General features: G+C 36.2%; 2 protein-coding genes and 1 long non-coding RNA gene across 5 annotated transcripts; 2 read left to right on the forward strand and 1 right to left on the reverse strand.

The window, feature by feature from the left end:
* Positions 1-658: 658 nt before the first annotated feature.
* Positions 659-10,385, forward strand: LOC148308782 (3-hydroxyisobutyryl-CoA hydrolase, mitochondrial-like). Its single transcript, XM_088261153.1, has 5 exons — positions 659-914; positions 2,283-2,847; positions 3,761-4,035; positions 5,280-5,421; positions 10,109-10,385. Exons 1-5 carry the CDS (start codon positions 912-914, stop codon positions 10,237-10,239), a joined length of 1,116 nt encoding a protein of 371 aa, XP_088117279.1. The 5' UTR covers positions 659-911; the 3' UTR covers positions 10,240-10,385.
* Sar1 (Secretion-associated Ras-related 1) lies at positions 10,376-15,234 on the reverse strand. The gene is made up of 5 exons (XM_088261154.1): positions 15,139-15,234; positions 14,717-14,770; positions 14,231-14,350; positions 11,583-11,884; positions 10,376-11,003 (listed from the first exon to the last, which is right to left on the reverse strand). Exons 2-5 carry the CDS (start codon positions 14,757-14,759, stop codon positions 10,887-10,889), a joined length of 582 nt encoding a protein of 193 aa, XP_088117280.1. The 5' UTR covers positions 14,760-14,770; positions 15,139-15,234; the 3' UTR covers positions 10,376-10,886.
* A 1,112-nt stretch (positions 15,235-16,346) lies between these two features.
* Positions 16,347-18,029, forward strand: LOC148308784 (uncharacterized). 3 transcript variants are annotated; one of them, XR_015837636.1, is made up of 3 exons: positions 16,347-16,824; positions 16,954-17,084; positions 17,722-18,029. It is a non-coding gene; the product is annotated as an uncharacterized LOC148308784 (long non-coding RNA). The 3 variants fall into 3 exon arrangements; XR_015837637.1 differs by having other exon boundaries at positions 16,359-16,824; positions 16,954-17,397; XR_015837635.1 differs by having other exon boundaries at positions 16,359-16,656.
* Positions 18,030-20,452: the final 2,423 nt, after the last annotated feature.

The raw sequence follows: 20,452 nt of genomic DNA on the forward strand, positions 1-20,452 counted from the left end.
AAACAATCTTCACACTCAAAAATGAGTGTGTTTTCTCCCCTACATTAGAACCATTCCAATAAACCGCACAAAAGCAGTTAATATCACTGAAAAAGAAGAAGATTATACATAAATATAAAATTTTTAATGGTATCTTGTAATAAACTTATTCAGAAAGAAGTAAGAAAATAGATTTTTGTTGACGTTCGAATCAATCGAAGTGGCAGACCGACCGAAGGTGGAAAGAAGGGTTCATCTGTATTTATAAAATATTGTAAGTATATCATAGGTATCTAGCATGTCCATCACTCTAATCAATTTTTGAGGGGGATATAAAGTAAACAAAGTTAGCTCACGAAACGCCCGAGTTATAAGTCAACAAATATGCACAAAATATTACTAATTTGATTCGGGTGGGTTCTACGACATGAATATTTAAATTAATTTAACATACGTTTGCAATTTCTACTAAAGTAACGTGTGGTATACGATAAATCGTTTCAATTACATACTTATCTTTTAAATTATACTATAGAACATATCTTATTATAAAATAATATTTTTCGAATTAATTTAATATTATCTAAACAACTACTAATTTAAAATGTTTATATTATTTCTTATATTTATATTATATTTATACTTTAACTAAAAAAATTCGTTATTGAAGGGTTAAAATGTCAATGTCAAGACGCCGAATGTCAAAAAGTAGAACTTTTCTAACTTCTTAACGTGTTTTCAGTCGTGAATAAAATAAACATAAAAATATATTTTTACCCGATTGTAATCGGTTAGTAGATTTTTCGAGTTCCTATTTACATCTACTTTTATGTCTTATCAACGCTTATCACATACATATAATATCGTTGTTATTTCGCGAGTCAAACTTCATCCAATTTGAGTAAAAAAAGACGTTTTATATTCGACAAACAATGGTAATGTACATTGAATCATTTCAATTTATTCATTAAACAATTTTTAAATATATTAAAATAACCTATGTACTTTAACTAACTTATTATTTTCAAAAATAGTATTTACCTTATTATGTTGGAATCTTATCAGTGTACCTGAGAATATTGTTAAATTAAGTAAAGAGACATAATAGTTTGTAAATATTTACATAGATGTATAATTTTTCGAAACACATGTTTTCTTAAATTTGATATTATGTAGGATGTAAAAATGTTCAATATATCTCGTAATTATTCTAGAAATGTCTGTTAGGCCAGTGATATCACAATATTAATTTAGATTTGACACTGGGTGCTCATTATTTCATTACTTTTGCGCTCATTTTATCCGTTACTCACAGATTATTACTAAAACTGACTAAAGAAGTATATGTGCCCGCTCCTTGCCAGAAAATCATTTTGGTAAACTTATTTTTAATTGTTTTCTATCCAGTGTTATCTGTATAGTATAAATACCCTATTATTATATAGCTAGGTTTTATTTTTGGTCAGTACTTCTTACGAAGTTGAATCGTATGCCTTCGAGATCAGCACTATGAACCAGTTAGGCTAGGCTTAGATTACGTTATAGAATGTTACGCATTCAATGAACCGATATGATCAGCAACGTGAATGTGCTCCAAAGAGCAATAGTAAAAAGCTGACTGATATCAAAGTCCGGAAGGTGTCCTATGAGAAAAAAGGTATGAGCTATTACACCTAATCATAAAAGGCAAAATAGAAGGTCGACGAGATGAGAGCAGAAGATAGATCTCCTGGCTCAAGAATATACGAGATTTAATGAGAATCAGAATTTTCAAGGCACTGCTGTTTAGAGCTGCCCAAGACAAGGGCAATTACTTACAAGTGATAGTAGACAAATCGCTCACTGCTTTCAAGACGTCATAAATCAAAAATCGACAATTTTCAGTTGAGCATGTTTTCGGAATGCCCAGTAAATGTACTTAATCCCAGCAAAAGTGGTATATTTTTAACTTAATATTTACCCGCTATAGGGCAGAAAGTGTTGTTTTTGCATTTTGAAGAAAAAGTATTAGTTATTATTTTTTTTAATAAACTAAATATTTTTCAAATAGAGAAAAAACCTTCAGGTTTCACCTAAAAAGATTAGTTGCACAGTAGAAAGTTCAACAAGTGGCTTGATATTTATTTTTAATATATTTTTAAACTTTTATTATATTTTTAAACTTTAAAAACAATCTCCTGAAATATCAAGTTTTTTGATTTATGACATTGTTGAAAGGAGTGAGCGATATGACACGCACAGAAGATATATATTTACAATGTATTTACTAATTCATAAAATTGAAATAATTCTTTTTGTTTTAGATTGGCACTATGAAAATATCGAAATATGTTTTTACAAACATTAATAGTAATACTTTCTTTAGAAGGATGTCTACTAGCACAGATTCTGTTATATTTGAAACAGTCAACAAGACAGGTATAATTACTCTGAACAGGCCAAAAGCTCTCAATGCTTTGGATTTGCCAATGGTTACTGAAATATATCCAGTCCTTAGAAAATGGGAGACTCAAAAGACATTAGTCATCATCAAAGGAACCGGAGAAAAGGCATTTTGCGCTGGCGGTGATGTAAGAGCAGTAGTTGAATCAGCTAAGAAAAAGGAGAGGCTCGGACAGAACTTTTTCCGAGAAGAGTACAAACTTAATAAACTTATTGGGGGCTATACCATTCCGTATGTGGCATTGATAGATGGTATAACAATGGGTGGAGGAATGGGGCTATCTGTCCACGGTCAGTACAGAGTTGCAACAGAACGAACCATGATTGCAATGCCTGAAACTCAGATAGGGTTATTCCCTGATGTCGGAGGAACATACTTTTTACCCAGACTACCAGGAAATTTGGGCATATTTTTGGGGCTCACAGGTGCGTAATTATTGAATGTCAATATTTCTTAAAATGTTTTTCCGGATACTTTGTGGCACATTTTATGAACTTTATAAAATAAAACAAACTTGTTTTTAACCACTTTTATGTGGTTAAACACAGTTGTTTTATTGAGTCAATAATTCTTCTTCTACTAACCCTTATCCCCACCAAATGGTGCATACGATACTGCATCTACTGACAGTGTTATCTTGACTCCTGCACTTCAGGGACCAGTCTAGGGTTATATTAAATAAATATTAGAGTGTAAAATCACTAATATTTATTTTCACCCCCCCTGGGTATTGAACCCAGGAACTCTAGCATGGTAGCTAAACACGCTAATGTCAATAATAAAAAGCATGTAATGTCAACAATAAAAAAGCAAATATGGCTTTATACCCTATGGCAGGGGTGGCCAAACTTTTGATAACTGCGGACGGCCTTTTTTTATTATGGACAGCGATCTACCAACATCATGTGTGAAATACTATCAAAATATTTTTTAAAAGTAAAATTTAATTTTAAATACACATTGCTACTACTGCTACCAACCCTTATCCGCACCCAATGGTGCATAGGGCACGGCATCAAATTGATGAAATATCAAACTGATCATTAATTTTATGGTTGAAGGCAACGTAATCAGTCCTGCGGTACAGATACCAGTCATGGGCAATATTAAATAAATATGTATTAGTTAAAAACTCAAACTTTTAACATGTTTAATAAATACAAGTAAAATGAGTATAAATAAACATTAAATTCTAATATCAAGTAGATGTCACTTTTATAAATGTAATGGGCTACTTACCTCAGTGTTTATTATTAACCTACATAATACTTAACATTATATAATATATTGTATCTTAACTCCGTCATGATGGATTCTTCATTTCTGTATTTTTTACAGGCCACCGTCTTAAAGGCAAAGATGTTTTTAAGTCTGGAATTGCCACACATTACGTACCAAGCAACAAGTTGGAAGAATTGCAGACACTTTTGACCAGAAATGAATCACCCACCGAAGTTTTTAACATGTTGAATTCTTTTCACGATGGCAGTGGTGAGTTTTCACTGAGTGGAAACATGAAACAAATTACCTACTGCTTTGCAGCACCTACAATTGAAGAGATTCTTGAAAGACTAGAAAAAGATGGGTCCGAATGGGCAAAGAAAACTGTGGAGGTAAAAATAATAGATATTTTGTAATAGTATATCAATCTGATAAAAATTATAGGATTATACATACGCGTTTATGAATAGGGTGTTTAAAACTCGCTGTGATTTTACATGGCCTCTTTAAATCAGTAGTGTAAAGGCAAAGGGGTATATCTCTCAGACCAAATTTTACAGGAGAGCAAAATCAAACTTGTGAAATTAAATAACTCATTTGGTTTATGTATTTTTATATGTACATATCTCAAGCTACAGCATTATCCTTTTGCCAAATTATGGAATACACTATTTTAGACATTTTGTGGAACAAACATAGAAAATGAAAATTTTGACAGCCTATGCCTTTACACTACCCAAATAATGGAAGCATCTCATTTGTCTAGATTTATAGTCACTGTTAGGGAACTGATTTATTTATTTATTTGGCAAGTATGTATTCTGGTTTCTGTAGTCATCTCTTCATAAACCGATCATATTTTAGAATTATTTTTTATTTATAACCCTTATCCACACCTAATGGTGCATAGGGCATTGCATCAAATTGACGCAGTGTTATCTTGATCATTACTTACATGAATGCAAGGTGATCACTCTTGCGCTTCAGGAACCAGTCCAGGGTAATATTAAATAAATATTACAGTGTTAAATCACTTATATTTATTTTCACCTCCCCCCCTGGGAATCGAACCCGGGACCTTCAGCACGGTAGCTAAACACGCTGACCATTACACCACGGAGGCGAACAAAGAATTAGAATAATAGCAAGCATAAATGTCAAATTTGCTTAATTATTTCGGTTGATTTTGTAATGAGCAGAGTTTCAGCTGCCAAAGACAAGGAAAGCATTTTTAAATCTTGAATTTCGGAATCACCTTTCATAGTCAGTCTCATTCCCAAAGTTACTCGCTATTTGCCACACTGGGTGTTGGTAATCTCCACAAATGTACTTTATTGTACACCTAAAATACTAAATGTCATTTTCTTATTTATCAATCAATTCATAAATTAACCTGGTCATACAGAAAAAAAACCTCAGTTGTTAAATGATCCTCCGTACATCTTCTGAACGAGATGTCGCCGTTGTTATTTAATAACATTAATCGTAGTGTTTCATTAATTGGGAAACAGTGATCTCTAATAAATAAATATCTTATTGCAGTCTATAAAAAAAGTACACATCTTCTTTTAACAGTCCAGAGTACGAAGCATCCATTGAATTTTTTAAAAACTTATTATTGTTATATATTTTTTAGACCCTGAACAAGATGTCGCCAGGAAGTTTAAAAATAACTCTGCTCGCTTTACAACGAGGTTGCCAACTTGACCTGACTCAGTGTCTGCAGATGGAGTACAGAATGGCTTGCAGAGCTTTGATTAATAAGGACTTTATTGAAGGTAATAAATGTTTACAGCGCTACAAACATATCTGTATAATCAATGAGGGAAGTTGTATTATTAGTAGTGTTGCCTGTTACTGAAGATTACCCCAATTTGGTATTTTTTGATTGTATGACTTAAATAGGTAATAATACCAATTTTTAAATCAGTTCAGTATCACAAACTAATTTCATTTCAGATTTGTAAACTTTTTAATCACAATAAGAAATATCACTATCACACATGCACAGTAACACTTATCTATTGTGGCAGTGCATATTCAATGTGACACCATTATAACTCATTATATCTGAATTCAATTAAACTGATATACATATATCGCTCACTCCTTTCAAGAACGTCATAAATCAAAAAAGTTTAAAAATATAACACAATGTATTAAAAATAAATGTCAAGCCACTTATTGAACTTTTTACTGTGCAACACTTCTTTTTAGGTAAAACCTGAAGGTTTTTTCTCCATTTGAAAAATATTTAATATATTTAAAAAAATAATGAAACAATACTTTTTCTTCAAAATGCAAAAACAACACTTTCTGCCCTGTAGCGGGTAAATATTAAGTTAAAAATATGCTTCTTTTGCTGGGATAAAGTACATTTTCTGGGCATTCCAAAAACATGCACAACTGATAATTGACGATTTTTGGTTTATGACGTTCTTGAAAGGAGTGAGCGATATGCTTGTCATGTTATAGAGATGTCACTAGGACTTGTATTTCTTAGGATATGTTTACCTGACTATAAGATGCACAACTGCAAGCGAGACATTTGTAATGATTTTTTACCAATATCCAATTCGTCCAATATCTAATCCGACAAATATTAGGGCTAACAAATATAGGGGTTCCACTGTAGTACTATTTTCATAATATCTTAGAAACCACTGTAAATATTAAAATACTGCATGACGTGGCATGTTTGGCTCTCACGCGTGAAGCCTTTCAAAACCCGATAAAGTATTAAATTTCACTAAACTCTAGTGTCGAGTAATTACTATGCGTTTATGTAATTATCGATGAAGATAACGTTAATTTATTACCTATATACATGATTTTACAAACACAATACGCTTATGATAAAAAGTTGCCTATTTACTTTGAAAATGCTACTATGAAGTTGATTGACAATTTTAATAGTCTTATTGTCTGTCCGCCTCCGTAGTGTAATGGTCAGCACGCTCGGCTACCGTTCTGGAGGTCCCGGGTTCGATTCCCAAGGGGGGTAAAATAAATATAAGTGATTTTTCACTGTCATATTTATTCAATATTACCCTGGACTGGTACCTGAAGCGGAGGGCTAATCACCTTTCCTTTATGTATAAACGATCAAGATAACACTGCGTTTATATGACGCAGTGCTACGCGCCTACCGAAATTGCAGATGTCCAAACAAAAGATGCCTTTTACGACTCTCTCCATGCGGTCATCGCCTCTCTCCCAAGAAGAACCCGCGTGGTAGTATTGGGAGATTTCAACGCGAGAGTCGGAACAGACCCATCACTTGCCCCAACGGTGATGGGAAGGCACGGCTATGGGCAAGCCAATGACAATGGAGAAAGACTGGTCGAGTTCGCTAGTATTAACGACCTTGTCATTGGCGGTACGCTATTTCCCCATAAGTCCATCCATAAGTACACCTGGACCTCCCCTGATGGACGAACAAGAGCGCAGATAGATCACGTCCTCTATGGACGTGCTAACCGTCGAGAGCTCCTCGATGTCAGGTCCTACAGAGGGGCCGACATTCATAGTGATCACGAGTTACTCGTCGGAAGAATCTGTCTGCAGCTCAAACGTCTGCCGAGATGTCCTCGGCGGAAGAGAATCAACTTAGACAAGTTGAAGAGTGCCGAAATAAGATTGAGATTCGAGGAAACGGTCGGACAACGTGTCCAGCAAGAAACCGATCCTCAGCCCATTTATGTTGACTCAATTGAGGCGCAGTGGGCTAGTCTCAAATCGGCTCTCAACTCTTCCGCCAATGAGGTTCTTGGCCCCAGGATAGGAGAAAGACCCCATTGGATGTCAGATGAGACTTGGGGAAAGATAGCTGAGCGCGCTCACTTAAAAGCACTGAGGGACAGTGAAAGTGACCCCTTCCAACTGGACACCCTCAGAGATGACTACAGGCGCCAAGATCGTATAGTCAAACGATCATGTAGACTCGATAAGCGCCGTCATCTCGATTCTCTTATTGTAACGGCGGAACATGCTGCCCAAGGAAATGACACGCGGAAATTATTCCAAATAACAAGAAAGATCTGCGGAAAGAATTCGATAACCCCTGGAGCTGTGAAAAACACAAATGGAGTTATCGAATCTGACGCGGATCGTATAAAGGAAATATGGCGTGATCATTTCCACGGGGTCTTGAATCGCCCTCCTCCACCAATCATCCTCGATATTCCCTCGGAGGCTGCGTCAAGCATTCCGCGGGCAGTCGCCATACCTGATGGTCCACCGACACAGGCAGAAATTATAGCTGCCGTGTCGAAATTGAAAAATGGGACTGCCCCTGGTGTTGATGGTATCCACCCGGAATTCTTGAAATGCAGCGTTACTGGCATTATTGGCCCTTTACACCAATTAATGTCCAGTGTGTGGGAAGAAGAGCGATGCCCTAGAGACTGGGTAAATGGGGAGATTACCGTGTTACATAAGAAGGGTGATCCACTCAACTGTGACAACTACCGCGGCATTACGCTACTCAGCGTACCTGGGAAGGTGCTTGCCCACGTAATCTTGCAGAGAATCCGAGCCCCCATTATGCAGGTGCTCAGAGAAAACCAGGCAGGGTTTCTGCCTGGCAGGTCCTGTGCGGATCAAATCCATAATATTCGCCACATTCTACAGCAGAGCCAGGAATTTAACAGTTCTCTGGCGATGTGTTTTGTAGATTATGAGAAAGCGTTTGATAGTCCGCACAGGCCCACACTCTGGAAAGTACTGGAAGCTTATGGGGTGCCTGCGAAATTAGTGGAGCTAATTAAGTCCCTTCACCTCAATAGTGAATGCCGTATGAGAGTTGACGATGTTGTCACGGATTGGTTTGGGGTCTCTACCGGAGTCAGACAAGGCTGCGTCCTTGCGCCGTTTCTCTTCATCATCCTCATGGATTTCATTATTCGAAAGTCATTACCATCTGACCGAGGTATAACCATCTCCCCCTCCCGGAAACTCTGCGACCTAGAGTACGCAGATGATGCTGTTTTAATTGATGACTCCGTCGAGGGTCTTCAATTAATCGTCGACAGGGTAAATAGGTACTCAACGCACATGGGGCTAACAATAAATGTTGCAAAAACCCATGTGTTGTGCAACAGCTCATGCCTAGATGCCCAACAACCCTTGATGTTGAGTAACCAGCGCATCGAAAGGGTCGAGAGTTTCAAGTACTTGGGAGTGTACGCGACTGAAAATGGCAGCCTTCAAAAGGAACTGGGAGTGCGATTAGGACTCGCAGGGTCCGCATTTAACAGTATGAAGGCTGTCTGGAGATCGGATTTATACTCGGTGAAGACCAAATGCCGCCTATACAATGCCTGCATTGCTCCTGTTCTCTTATACGGCTGTGAAACATGGCACCTTACAAGGGCCCAGAGCAGCCGTGTACTAAGCTTTGAGAACAGGTGTCTGCGGAGAATTTTAGGCGTGCGGTGGTTTGACTTTGTGAGGAATGAAGAGATAAGGCGTAGGACGCAGCAAATCTTGGTCACAACTGTCGTCAAGAAAAGGCGATTCAGTTGGCTTGGCCATGTACTCCGCATGCCTCCTGAGAGCCTTAATCAAGCTTGCCTCTTTTACAAGGCATCAGGTTCGCGCCGCCCAGGACGACCACTGCTGACAATTCGTCGGCAGTTCTCGTCAGAACTTCGGGACGCGGATCTGACTTGGGAGGATGCAAGGGAGCTGGCAGCCAACAGAAAAGCCTGGAGACAGTTTGTGGACTCCATATGCTCCACCTAGGGAGCGGATATGGTTTATTATTATTTTTATATGACGCAGTGCCCTATGCACCATTGGGGTGCGGATAAGGGTTTTATTATTATTGTTTATAAACCACATAGATTAAATTTATTTACTTTAAATTGTCCTAATTCAGACATAAATAAACAATGTAGTGTGTAGTGGCCTTCCTCGGTTCATAACACAAAATAATTTAATATTTAAAGCTTTTCACTCCTAGAAATTTATAGTAAAATTCTATATCCATATTTAATTTCATATGTTGATTAATAATGTTTACACTTTGTGTTAGAAAGGGTGAGGTATTGCCTGTAACTGAAAAGTCAAGTTTAATTTTATGAACTGTCCCAAAACTAAATATGTTATTTTAGATATCTCAACATTAATAAATAAGTTTTGTTGAGTAGGGAATATGGAAGTCTGGGCATTTACAGGGCCAATGACCTGTCTTTGATCTGTAGAAGTGACCAATTTGTACACTGTATAACACTCCATATTCTGCTCTTAATTGGACATTTTTGTGAAGAAGAGGTGATTAATGTGGGTTGATCTCTGTTGAGAGTTTATAATATATGTACATATATTGATAACATCATTCGAGGGTTTAATTCAGTATTTATATACAATATCAGGATATTTTCAAATTATTATTACTAAAAATGGTGTATTTATAACAGTATTGTATTTAGCTAGAAAAATCATTGAAATATTTTTTTCCAGGTGTCCGAGCTTTATTGATAGATAAAGACAATAGTCCCAAGTGGGATCCCAAGACGTTGAAAGATGTCACCGAAGATTACATAGAAAGCTACTTCAAGAAACTGCCTGAAGATGAAGAACTAAATTTTTAGAATCTCTCTTGAATGCATAATTAATATGTATTTTTGTGCCATAAGATTGCAACGTTTGTTACGTTTTGATGCATTTAGGATTTATTTTTATAGAATTTTTACTTTTGGGTGTACACATGGAAAATAAAACATTAAAGAAGCAACAATTGAATGCACATTTATTTCAGTTGACAATACTCATCCATACAAAAAGTTACAATTGTAGTCATCCCACAGAGATGAAATTTATCTACAATTAACCACACCAAACCATTCGAGATGGTTTAAAATAATACAAAATAATTTAAACATAATACCGAAGCGGACGAAAAATTATTCGGATGGTAATAAATATATAAATTTTCCTTTAGAAAACCTTCGGAAGCGCGACTTAATTACTTATAATTTCATATTAAGCTGTAAAATAATTAAGTCTCGGATATACGTTTGGGTTAGCACAGAATCAAGCCACTGTTGATGGGTACGGATGTCTGTTTTTGAGAATCACTATTAAGTCTTTGGGACCGATGCGAAACGTCACACGAGTTAACACTTATGTGAACATTGGAGAATGCACTTAGCTGCTCGTTCGAGTAAACGGCCCAATCGTTGAAGTCTCTCGAAACATTGTATAATATTAATGTAATGGTGTGTGTAACAAAGTGTATTCAGTCTATATATTGGGCGAGCCAACGGAACCCCTCTCCGTAGCCCTGTCGCTTCAGGACCGAGCACATGAACAGCTCTAGTGGACGCCCCGGTAACTCGGCTCGAGACACTTTGCTCTGTAACAATAACAACAAAATATTTAATTTTCATCAATAGATTCGGCAGTCGTTTATTCTTAATTTAAGTTTTACTTGGTAAATATCACTATTTCTTAAAATCTATTGCGACACGTGTTTCAACGCACTCCGCATCATTTTCAAACACCATGTTGAGAAGCTAAGTTTAACCTGTTAACTGGGCGGTCTGCTGTCCAATTACGCAACTTGTAACGAGCGCGAACTCTTTAGGGTAAGTGTAAGTACGTACCCGTCACTGCTCACCTAGAACACCTCACCTGTCTACCACTCTCAACAGCGAAATGATACTGATTCACTCCGTGTCTTAAATTCATGTCGAGACATGTATGGATGACTAATACCTTTGTTGTTAGAAAAATATACGTCACGCCCATTCCAGGGCGCAACATATATTTCAAGGACGTATTCATATGTCCGAGCATTCGTAGTCAGTACAGCGAGCCAAGCTGCTCGCCGCTCGTTCCAAGTACTCCATCCATGGTCAAATGCTCGCCGCGAATGTTACGTTTCGACGAAATGATTGGTCAATCCCCGCCTTTAAGAAAACACTTCACAAACCTTGCCAGTGGTCTGCTGGTAGAGCCCGAAGAAATTCCTCAACTCGTCCTCGCTGGCGGCGCCCATCTTGTCTATCTTGTTGCCGAGGATCAGCACGGGACAGTTGGCCAGCGTCTCGTCCGTCAGCAGCGAGTCCAGCTCCGCCTTAGACTCGGGCAGCCGCGCGCGGTCGCACGCGTCCACCAAGAACACTATGGCGTCCACGGCCGGGAAGTAGTCCCGCCACACGCGCCTCGCCTGCGTGTGCCCGCCAAGATCAAACGTTGTGAAGCGCATGTTGCCGATAGACAGCTCTTCGGATGCTGATAATGTAAAAAGGTGATTGTAAAACTAAACCATACAGAGGTCTCTCATTATTTTATCCCTATGAAATGTCCCGAATAGAAAAACTGCGAAAACAACTTATAAGTCATTCTTCTACAAACCTTATTATTTTGCAAGATGGATGGATTTTGGGAATATTTTAATAGAAAATAGTACAAAGAGTCGGGTCGGTATTGTGACTTCAAAGTTATATGTCTATGGTTCACCCAACTTTGCTACAATATGATTTCAATTTTGATAACAGCCCGCTAAGACCATTTAAAATAGAATTCAAATTGAAATATCCGTATATGTAACGAGGTTTAATTTATTTAACTTGATAAAATAAAATTTTACATTCTGAAATCATAATAATTTTATTATAACATCGAGAGTTGGCAGCCATTCTCAAAAGTGAAACAATGAGTAAGTGTGTTGTAATCTAATACGTACCAATAAACGTGGGTGAAAAGTTATATCTTCAGACTAGATATTATGTTCCGATTGTTAAGTGAAAAAAAATATCAGATCCCTCATAAAAAAAAGGTATCATTTACACTTTTTAAAATGGCATGAGAGAGTCCACTATGAAAGATGTGCATGCATGCATGCATGACTTCAAATTACATGACGTAATATAACACACTTGTTCCTCGTGTTTTCACTTCGTAAAAACCTCTCATTACAAGGCCGATTGAATTTAATAATGACAGTGTACATAAGACTTTCCAATAAATGACAATGTTAGTTTCAAAAACACACAAAATGATTTAGAGTAATCAATTTTGAGAGATATTTGTGATAATGTAGGGACCAGAGTTTTATTGTTAAGAAATACAATAAAAAAGCAATGGCATTTTTATTTTATAATAAAAAGTCAATCACAAAACTCTCACAATGATTGGTGTATATATTTTTAATCCATGTATTTTTTTAAACCTAAATCATTTTAAGAGTTTATAAAATTGACATTCTTAAATATGAGCTACAAGTATTGGCATGATGACAATTCATTTGACAGTAATATAACATTTATTCATATACGATTAAAAGTTTGACGATAATGATTAACAAAAATAATGATTGATTTACATTAATAATTTTTGCATTCAATAAAAACACTACATTATAGTAAAAAATATTGGAGAATTTTATTGAGAACCGAACCTAAGCTGTTCAAAAATAAAGCTATTATGTAAATATTTTTTTAAACATGGATTACAGAATTTAAAGTAACTTATATTTTTTAGTAAATCAGCATGAAATGAAAGCTCTGTATACATAAAAACCAAGTATTATACATGTAAAAAAAAAACTAGTTTCAAATTTATTATGAAATTAATAATATAAATATAAAAATATTTTTGATAATAAAAATACAATTTTGTTTATGAATAATTCAAAAAATTGATAATACTTTGTTTTCTACTCATTCATCCTGAGTAAATGTTGATTTGGAATACAGTAAATTCTTTATGTCCCGAAACGGTAGAAAAAAAATTTACTAAAAATCCTAGGTAACATAGAAAAAAATACAGTAAAAAACATTTTTTACTATGTAGTTAAACCACTCCACCTCCGCCTCCGTAGTGTAATGGTCAGCAAGCTAGACTACCATGCTGGAGGTCCTGGGTTTGATTCCCAAGGGGGTCAACATAAATATTAGTGATTTTTCAGTCTAATATTTAATATGACCTTGGATTGGTACCTGAAGCGGAAGGCTGATCACCTTTCCTTCATGTATTTAACGATCAAGATAACACTGCTTCTATAAGATGCAGTGCCCTATGCACCATTGGGTGCGGATAAGGGTTAGAAGAAGAAGAAGTTAAACCACTAACAATTCATACTAGAGATGCACCGAAAAGTGGGCTAAGCTAGGGTAATCAGCCACTTTGCAGACTAGTCAGTAATTATCCAATCAGTGACCTTAACAGTCAATAAATAAAACAAATCCACATTTATTTTATCTGACAAGTGACCTGGTTTCGTTGTTACTGACATCAGACTGGATGCCTTAACAGTTAAATTAAAAAATAATATTGATTTGACTGATAGTTTGTGTGTTTTCTACAAAACAATACATTATTTATCAAAAATTATTACTATATTAAAATTAAATAATCACAATCAGCAAGCAAGATAGGCAAACAAAGCAAAATGTTCAATCCTGTTAGTTTTCTTATCTGTATCATTTAAGGCAATAAAGAGAACTTTTGAAAAGCTTACAGATTTTGATAAGCATTTAAAAGGCAGTTGGTAACTTAGTATGTTTGCTGGTTGGTAGAATTTACAAAGTTTAATGTTATAATTTACAAAGTTTAAAGAAAAAGCAGTTGGCTTACTGGGATGTAAGGTGGGGACATGTTGCGCGAGGCGGTCATCTTTTAGCATGTGAAGAAGTGTTGTCTTGCCAGCATTATCGAGCCCTAAGAACAGGAGTTTCCCCGATTTCTTCCATAGCCCTACAAACAGTTCATGCTGTTAATATCGCAACAAGTCAATGCTCATCACTTACAATCAACAGGTGTGGAGTTGCACAAATATTTGGTCGGTAACTTAAAGTTGGATTCATCGAGGGGCATAATCAAATTCTCTTCAACTAGACGATTCAACAATAACTCTTTGCCTGAATGTTCTATGCCCAATATGACATATCTTCCTTTCTTGTTTGTGAAACCTAATTAAAAACAACTCCAACAGTTGATAAAAACATTCGCACTGTTTTTTTAGCGCGCAGAGATCAAAGTTCACAAAATACAAGGATATTATCGTGAGTGTACAATAATAAAACCCAAACATCAGATTTAAGGAGAAAAAATAATACGAACCTAAAAATCCTAAAACTCCAGTGAACCAATCCAATATGAACATTGTGCTAAAAACTGAAAAGAAATAAGAACGTATTAAAACCAATTCACAAAGGATAGATTTGGTATTTAGGAATGACTTGTGGAAAGTGACACATCGAATGTGGAATACTCGGTAACCTTGATGAACATAACTATTTCGACATTTTAAATTGAGGAGAATTTTATCACTGAACAAAACTGAAAATTTGTACAAAACGATTTTGGATCGCGTATTAATATTATTTTAAATCATGGCAGAAGGTACAATCGAAGCTGAGTTTAGACGTCAAAATTAATATTTTTGGATCTGAGATAATAAGTCACTTCGGGCCAATAAATAACGGTCAGAGTTTGGGGCCACACTATATAAACACGAATTTATGTCAAATGTAAAAACTCACTTAATTATAACTATCCTAGAGTTAAATATTGACAAATACTGTCTCGGGTAAGAGACACAAATTCACCCAGGCACTCGAAAGAACGTCACCTCAATCAGTTGGCAATGACGTCAGACTTCCGGAAATAAAAAAAAGCCACTGCTTTGACCGAAGTAGTCAATAATATCAGATTAGCCAACATTACGTAAAAGTCCTTGCCATTATAAGTTATTTAAAAGTACTTACCCATTGATTTTTTTTTTAATATATAAGAAAAACATATTAAATAACAAACCACCGTTTCGAAAAAGTTGGTTGAAACAACAGAATGCCTGGTACTTGTCTTTGCAAAGATTTTTACCTTTTCCACTAGATTCTATAGATTTTAAAACTAGATTCCCGTAAAATTATGAACTAATCCAGGGGTTCCCAAAGTGTGCGCCGCGGTGCCCTGGGGGGCGTAGAAAGTATAAAGGGGTGCCGTGAGACGATCCTTTATCATTATCCAAAACCACAAATATTCTCTTTTTTGTTGTTCTCTTTTTCACTTCTGAATAATTATAAGTAGAATAAAATTCATTTTCATTTTCAAACTGCTAATAGTCCTCTCGGTAGGACGCTTATGGCTACCGTAAAATGGGTGAAGCGCGCGGAACGTTCCCCCAATAAAACACTTATTTCGATGAAAATAATTTTATCATTTGCACGTGATGTTGAACGTTTTTATCCATTCATAGTAATTTGCCATAACATACAAAATAAATGACAATAAATTTGACAGATGTAACATCAACAATATCACAATTTGATACATATTTTTAAAAAAAAAATGAGCCACTTACGCTTACAGAAACAGTATGACATTGACGTTTTTTGTTGATAATAAAAAAACAAATTTTCAATTTTTTTTTTTAGAAAAAATATTTAAAAATAAGTTGGCCCTAAGGTTGATGTTTAAAAGCTATAATGCTATTTCTCAGGTAGGTGAAATATCATAATAAAATCATTAGGTTACTCATCAATGTAAAATAATTGAGTGTTATATAACTGCACACTCCTGGTATTAAATATGTTTATACTAGTATCTAAAGGGTTGATTTTTTTTTCATTCGCCAATTCCTTGACAAGTTTATGGTTCGATTTTGGTCATTTGTCTATGGTGTTAAGGTTTTTTGTTGGTATTAGGTTCTCTATGGTATTATTACTTTGACTTTGGCCACTTTGACATTTACGAATATAATGCTGGTCACTCACGACGAGGAAAATAGTAGATTTTGTTACATTTTCTCTGGTTTTGTAACGTTCAAGTACGAATTTTGGAAAGACGAAAGATTTCACTGCCAACCTGGCGATGTGACGCGAAATCGAATACCTACAGCGCCATCATTAGTATATGATATTTGTATATAAGCTTCGTTCGAGTCTGGCCGGGCGACCGTCATGAATTCATTGCACAAACTAATTTATATAATTCATTGTAAACGATAAATGACACGCCGGGTGATCTCGTGTTGAAAATAACTATTATGTATTGGAAATGTGAGTACTTCATTATTGGTAAGGCGTTTCCTCTCATTCCGCCGTTTGCTAAACAGCTGTCAAACAAATTACGCAAGAAATTTGTCTCGACTGCTGCTCAAATAAGCGCTAATTAGAAGAAATATGTATTCTATAACCTCCCGAATGACCCCATCAACAGCATTGCAGGTAATCAACTGTTTTTGTTGTTGTTTTTCATGCCTGAAAAACTGTGCAATCTTCTTTGTGTGAAATGTCATTCTGACAGTCCGTTGACAGCGAGTCTGTTTTTATTATCGTTTTTATGTTATATTTTAGGTAAAGTACGGACAACCGACTCTGAGCTGTCGGCAGAGCCACCTGGGAAATTTCGGAACATTGTCGGGATGGCAGAAGCCGAGTTTAAATATCCTTTAAAGAAAATACCCTGCGTGTCCAGCGCTCAAGAGGTGAACGATTAAATGTTATTTGAAGCCCACCTTTCATAAAGAGTTACACTAATCGCGCCATATCATCCGAGCATGGACTCGTAAGAAAGAAGCCAAACATAATTACAAGTACATTTATTGTCATATAATGTTGTTTATTGCAATATATGCATATAAAATAAGATTCAACAAACACAAAAGATGTCATTCAAAAATAACTACAGCACGTGGCGTATAGATTTTGAAATGGTTTTCCAGTTTTACTTATACAGTTACAAATGTCAATTTACTAGTGGGTGCAATGCTTGGCCATGTTTTGTTCACAAAGAAATAGGTATGGATGATAATTAATAAATAATATTGGATATATGATGTAAGAAGACCAGCCCGCCGAAGCTTGCAATCGCAATACCGGACTGGACTCTTGATGCTGACAAATTTTCAGCCCCCATCTGTGCTCCACGAGCAGTTTTATGATGAGGTTGGAACTCTTCATATCAGCCCCTCCGGGAAGCCTGCCACTGTATACCTTATAAGACCATCTCAGTGTATACCGGTGTCTGATATCCTCATAATCGGAGATCGCTCAGTGGGTCGTAATGCTCGCAATTATTTTTCAAACATATAAACTAATTCTGTAACTTTGTTACCTTTTCAGACTCGTACAACTATTGGCAAATGACTTGTCGCGGCAGAAGGGTTCCATTTCCCCCATTGTGTTGGCGCTTTGGACAGTTTCATTTCCTAGCGCTGGATCAGAATATATAAACTACAGAGGACGATTCGGCATTGTTTTATTTGGATGTGTAGCCAGTAATTACTGTTTTAGTGTTTGCAGATATGTATAGGCAGATAGATGATATAACCATGAAACGTGTGTTATTGCACAATTTTCTTGGGAGTTATTCATCGTGACTAATATATGTATACTCTCCCCCCTGAAAATAAACATATTATGCTCTTAAATATGTTTTTATTTTGTTCATTAATGACCGAGATCCTTGAAAAGTATCATCCTATCCCGCTCTCTGTGATCTTACAACATTGACCTTAATTTTTTACAGAAATGCAATCTAAAGTAACTAACTGACCATCACGCCGCTTCCGCAGGGATAGGCAGAGAGAATAGAACACCACACCACGCTACTCTTGTCTTTGTACACATTCTTCTTTACGCATCCCCTCACACATCCTCCTCCCAACCCTTATCCGCACCCCAAAGGTGCATAGGGCACTGCATTATATAGAAGCAGTGTTATCTTGATCGTTAAATACACGAAGGAAAGGTGATCAGCCTTTCGCTTCAGGTACCAGTCCAGGGTCATATTAAATATATATTTGACTGAAAAATCAATAATATTTATTGCGACCCTCTTGGGAATCAAACCCGGGACCTCCAGCATGGTAGCCTAGAGCGCTAACCGCTACACTATGGAGGCGGACCTCATACATACCCGCCGATTATTCGGATTCCTGAATTGACCACTTTCAATTATTTTAAATACTTGATCATGCCAAGTTTTGCCCGGTCATCCTCTGCTCATGTTCCCAACAAGATTCGCCTCATAAATTTCTTTTACAGTCCTTTCTTCACTCGTTCGTTTAGATCTTTTATAACTAACTAACTAACCATCACGCCGCTTCAGGCAGAGAGTATAGAACGCCACACCACTCTGTCTTTGCAAACATTCTTCGCCTCTTCCACGTTCATGCATCTCCTCATACATACCCGCCGATTACTACGACTCCCAACCTGACCACTTTCAACTATTTGGCATACCTGATCGTGCCATGTTTTTCTTGGTCTTTCTCGGCTCCTTTTCCCCATTACATTCGCCTCATAAATTTGTTTTACCGTTCTTTCCTCACTCATTCGTTCCACATGTCCAAACCATCTCAACGCACCTTTCTTAATTTTATTGATAATGGTTATCTCCGCTTTGCATTCCTTCCTTATTTCACTATTCGAACATCTATCATGCATCGTTTTGTCGCACATTCTTCTGAGAGATTGCATTTCGACTGCACTCAGTCTACTTTCATCCTTCTTTTGCCAACTCCATGTTTTACTTCCATACATTAGAGTTGGAACCAGGACTCCGTTGCGCACTGCCAGTTTAGCTTCCGCTGATAGGTTTTTATTTGCCATAACTGATATTATTAGAGGGTATTTCTTTTTCATCGACAATTTTAACGACTTCCTTTAATCTGACTCTATCGAATGCTTTAGTAAGACCTGCAAAGCAGAGGTAAGCTGTCTTATTGAACTCTCTTGCTTTTTTAACTATTTGTCTAACAACAAATATGTTGATATTATTTATGTCCGAGTTCACTCGGTTTCTCACCGTCACATATTTAGCATATTCTTCTGGTGACGGTGAGCTTCTGTATTTCAGATGGTTTTTCTTCGGCGAGTTCCTTGACTTCATCAGTACACCATTTTATCAATAATGATTATCTCAGCCCTGCATTCTTTCCTTCTTTCACCATTCGAACATCTATCATACATCTTTTTGACTCACATACAAATAATGTAAATAAAAATAAAAATAATAGCACAACCTGGCTGAACGGTGGAATACGCGTGAATAGCCAATAAATAAAAAAAAGACATTCATAACAACAGCAATGGGGGCGCGAGATAGAGACAGGCATGAATTAGAAAGAGATAGAAAGGCATTCGCCGGAGCTAGCGATTGAGTTTGGCTTAGTCCCCAGAACCAAAGATCAAAGACGAATATCTATTTACTTATATTTCTTCTTTTTTTATGGCTGTTCACGCTTCTAGCCAATGCGAGTTATTTTTTATTTATATATTATTATTTTACACTTTTTACAATTTAAAAAAAGATAATTGTTTGAGTTTTTATTATTTACAAAAAAAAACTTCAATTTCATACTATTTCTGTGAGCCTAAGCGGCTCATTATTAGAAAGTGGTATCAAATTGTGGTAAAGTGGGTTCGAACCGAAAAACTTTGATTAAAAAATCCGAAACACTAACCACGGGACCACAACCCGATACGATTTGAATTGAAATCGTTTGTTTTCCTGTAATTGGGGTTAGTTTCATTATTAAGTTGGTTTGTTTAGTGAGTTATTTAATATATTTCATACACATTTACAAATGATTTTCAATTAATTTTGTTTGTTAGGGGAGGTCGATGAGATTGAGATGTTAGTAGAAAATGGAATTGGATTGAGAAGACAATACTTGACATATAAATTTATCTTAAAATTTTCGACTAAAAAATATAATATTCTGATTTAAAAAAATGATAGTTAATAATTCCGAGGGGGCGTCAGAGGCCTGCACTTGCAGGGCATTAATTGGAGACCTAGATCTTATTTCATTGGGCACCCGTTTAACTCTTAAACGCTACCATGGGT

Source organism: Brachycentrus maculatus, unplaced genomic scaffold, assembly GCF_059751285.1.
Source record: "Brachycentrus maculatus isolate JH-2025_06_01 unplaced genomic scaffold, ASM5975128v1 h1tg000148l, whole genome shotgun sequence".
Lineage (NCBI taxonomy): Eukaryota > Metazoa > Arthropoda > Insecta > Trichoptera > Brachycentridae > Brachycentrus > Brachycentrus maculatus.

Coding starts and splice junctions, on each gene's coding strand:
- LOC148308782 (XM_088261153.1), top strand. Junction 4,036..5,279: donor GGGCAAAGAAAACTGTGGAG/GTAAAAATAATA, acceptor TATATTTTTTAG/ACCCTGAACAAGATGTCGCC. Junction 5,422..10,108: donor TAATAAGGACTTTATTGAAG/GTAATAAATGTT, acceptor ATTTTTTTCCAG/GTGTCCGAGCTTTATTGATA.
- Sar1 (XM_088261154.1), bottom strand. CDS start 14,759: ATGTTCATATTGGATTGGTTCACTGGAGTTTTAGGATTTTTAG. Junction 14,351..14,716: donor TGGAGTTTTAGGATTTTTAG/GTTCGTATTATT, acceptor AACTGTTTGTAG/GGCTATGGAAGAAATCGGGG. Junction 11,885..14,230: donor TGTCCCCACCTTACATCCCA/GTAAGCCAACTG, acceptor TTACATTATCAG/CATCCGAAGAGCTGTCTATC.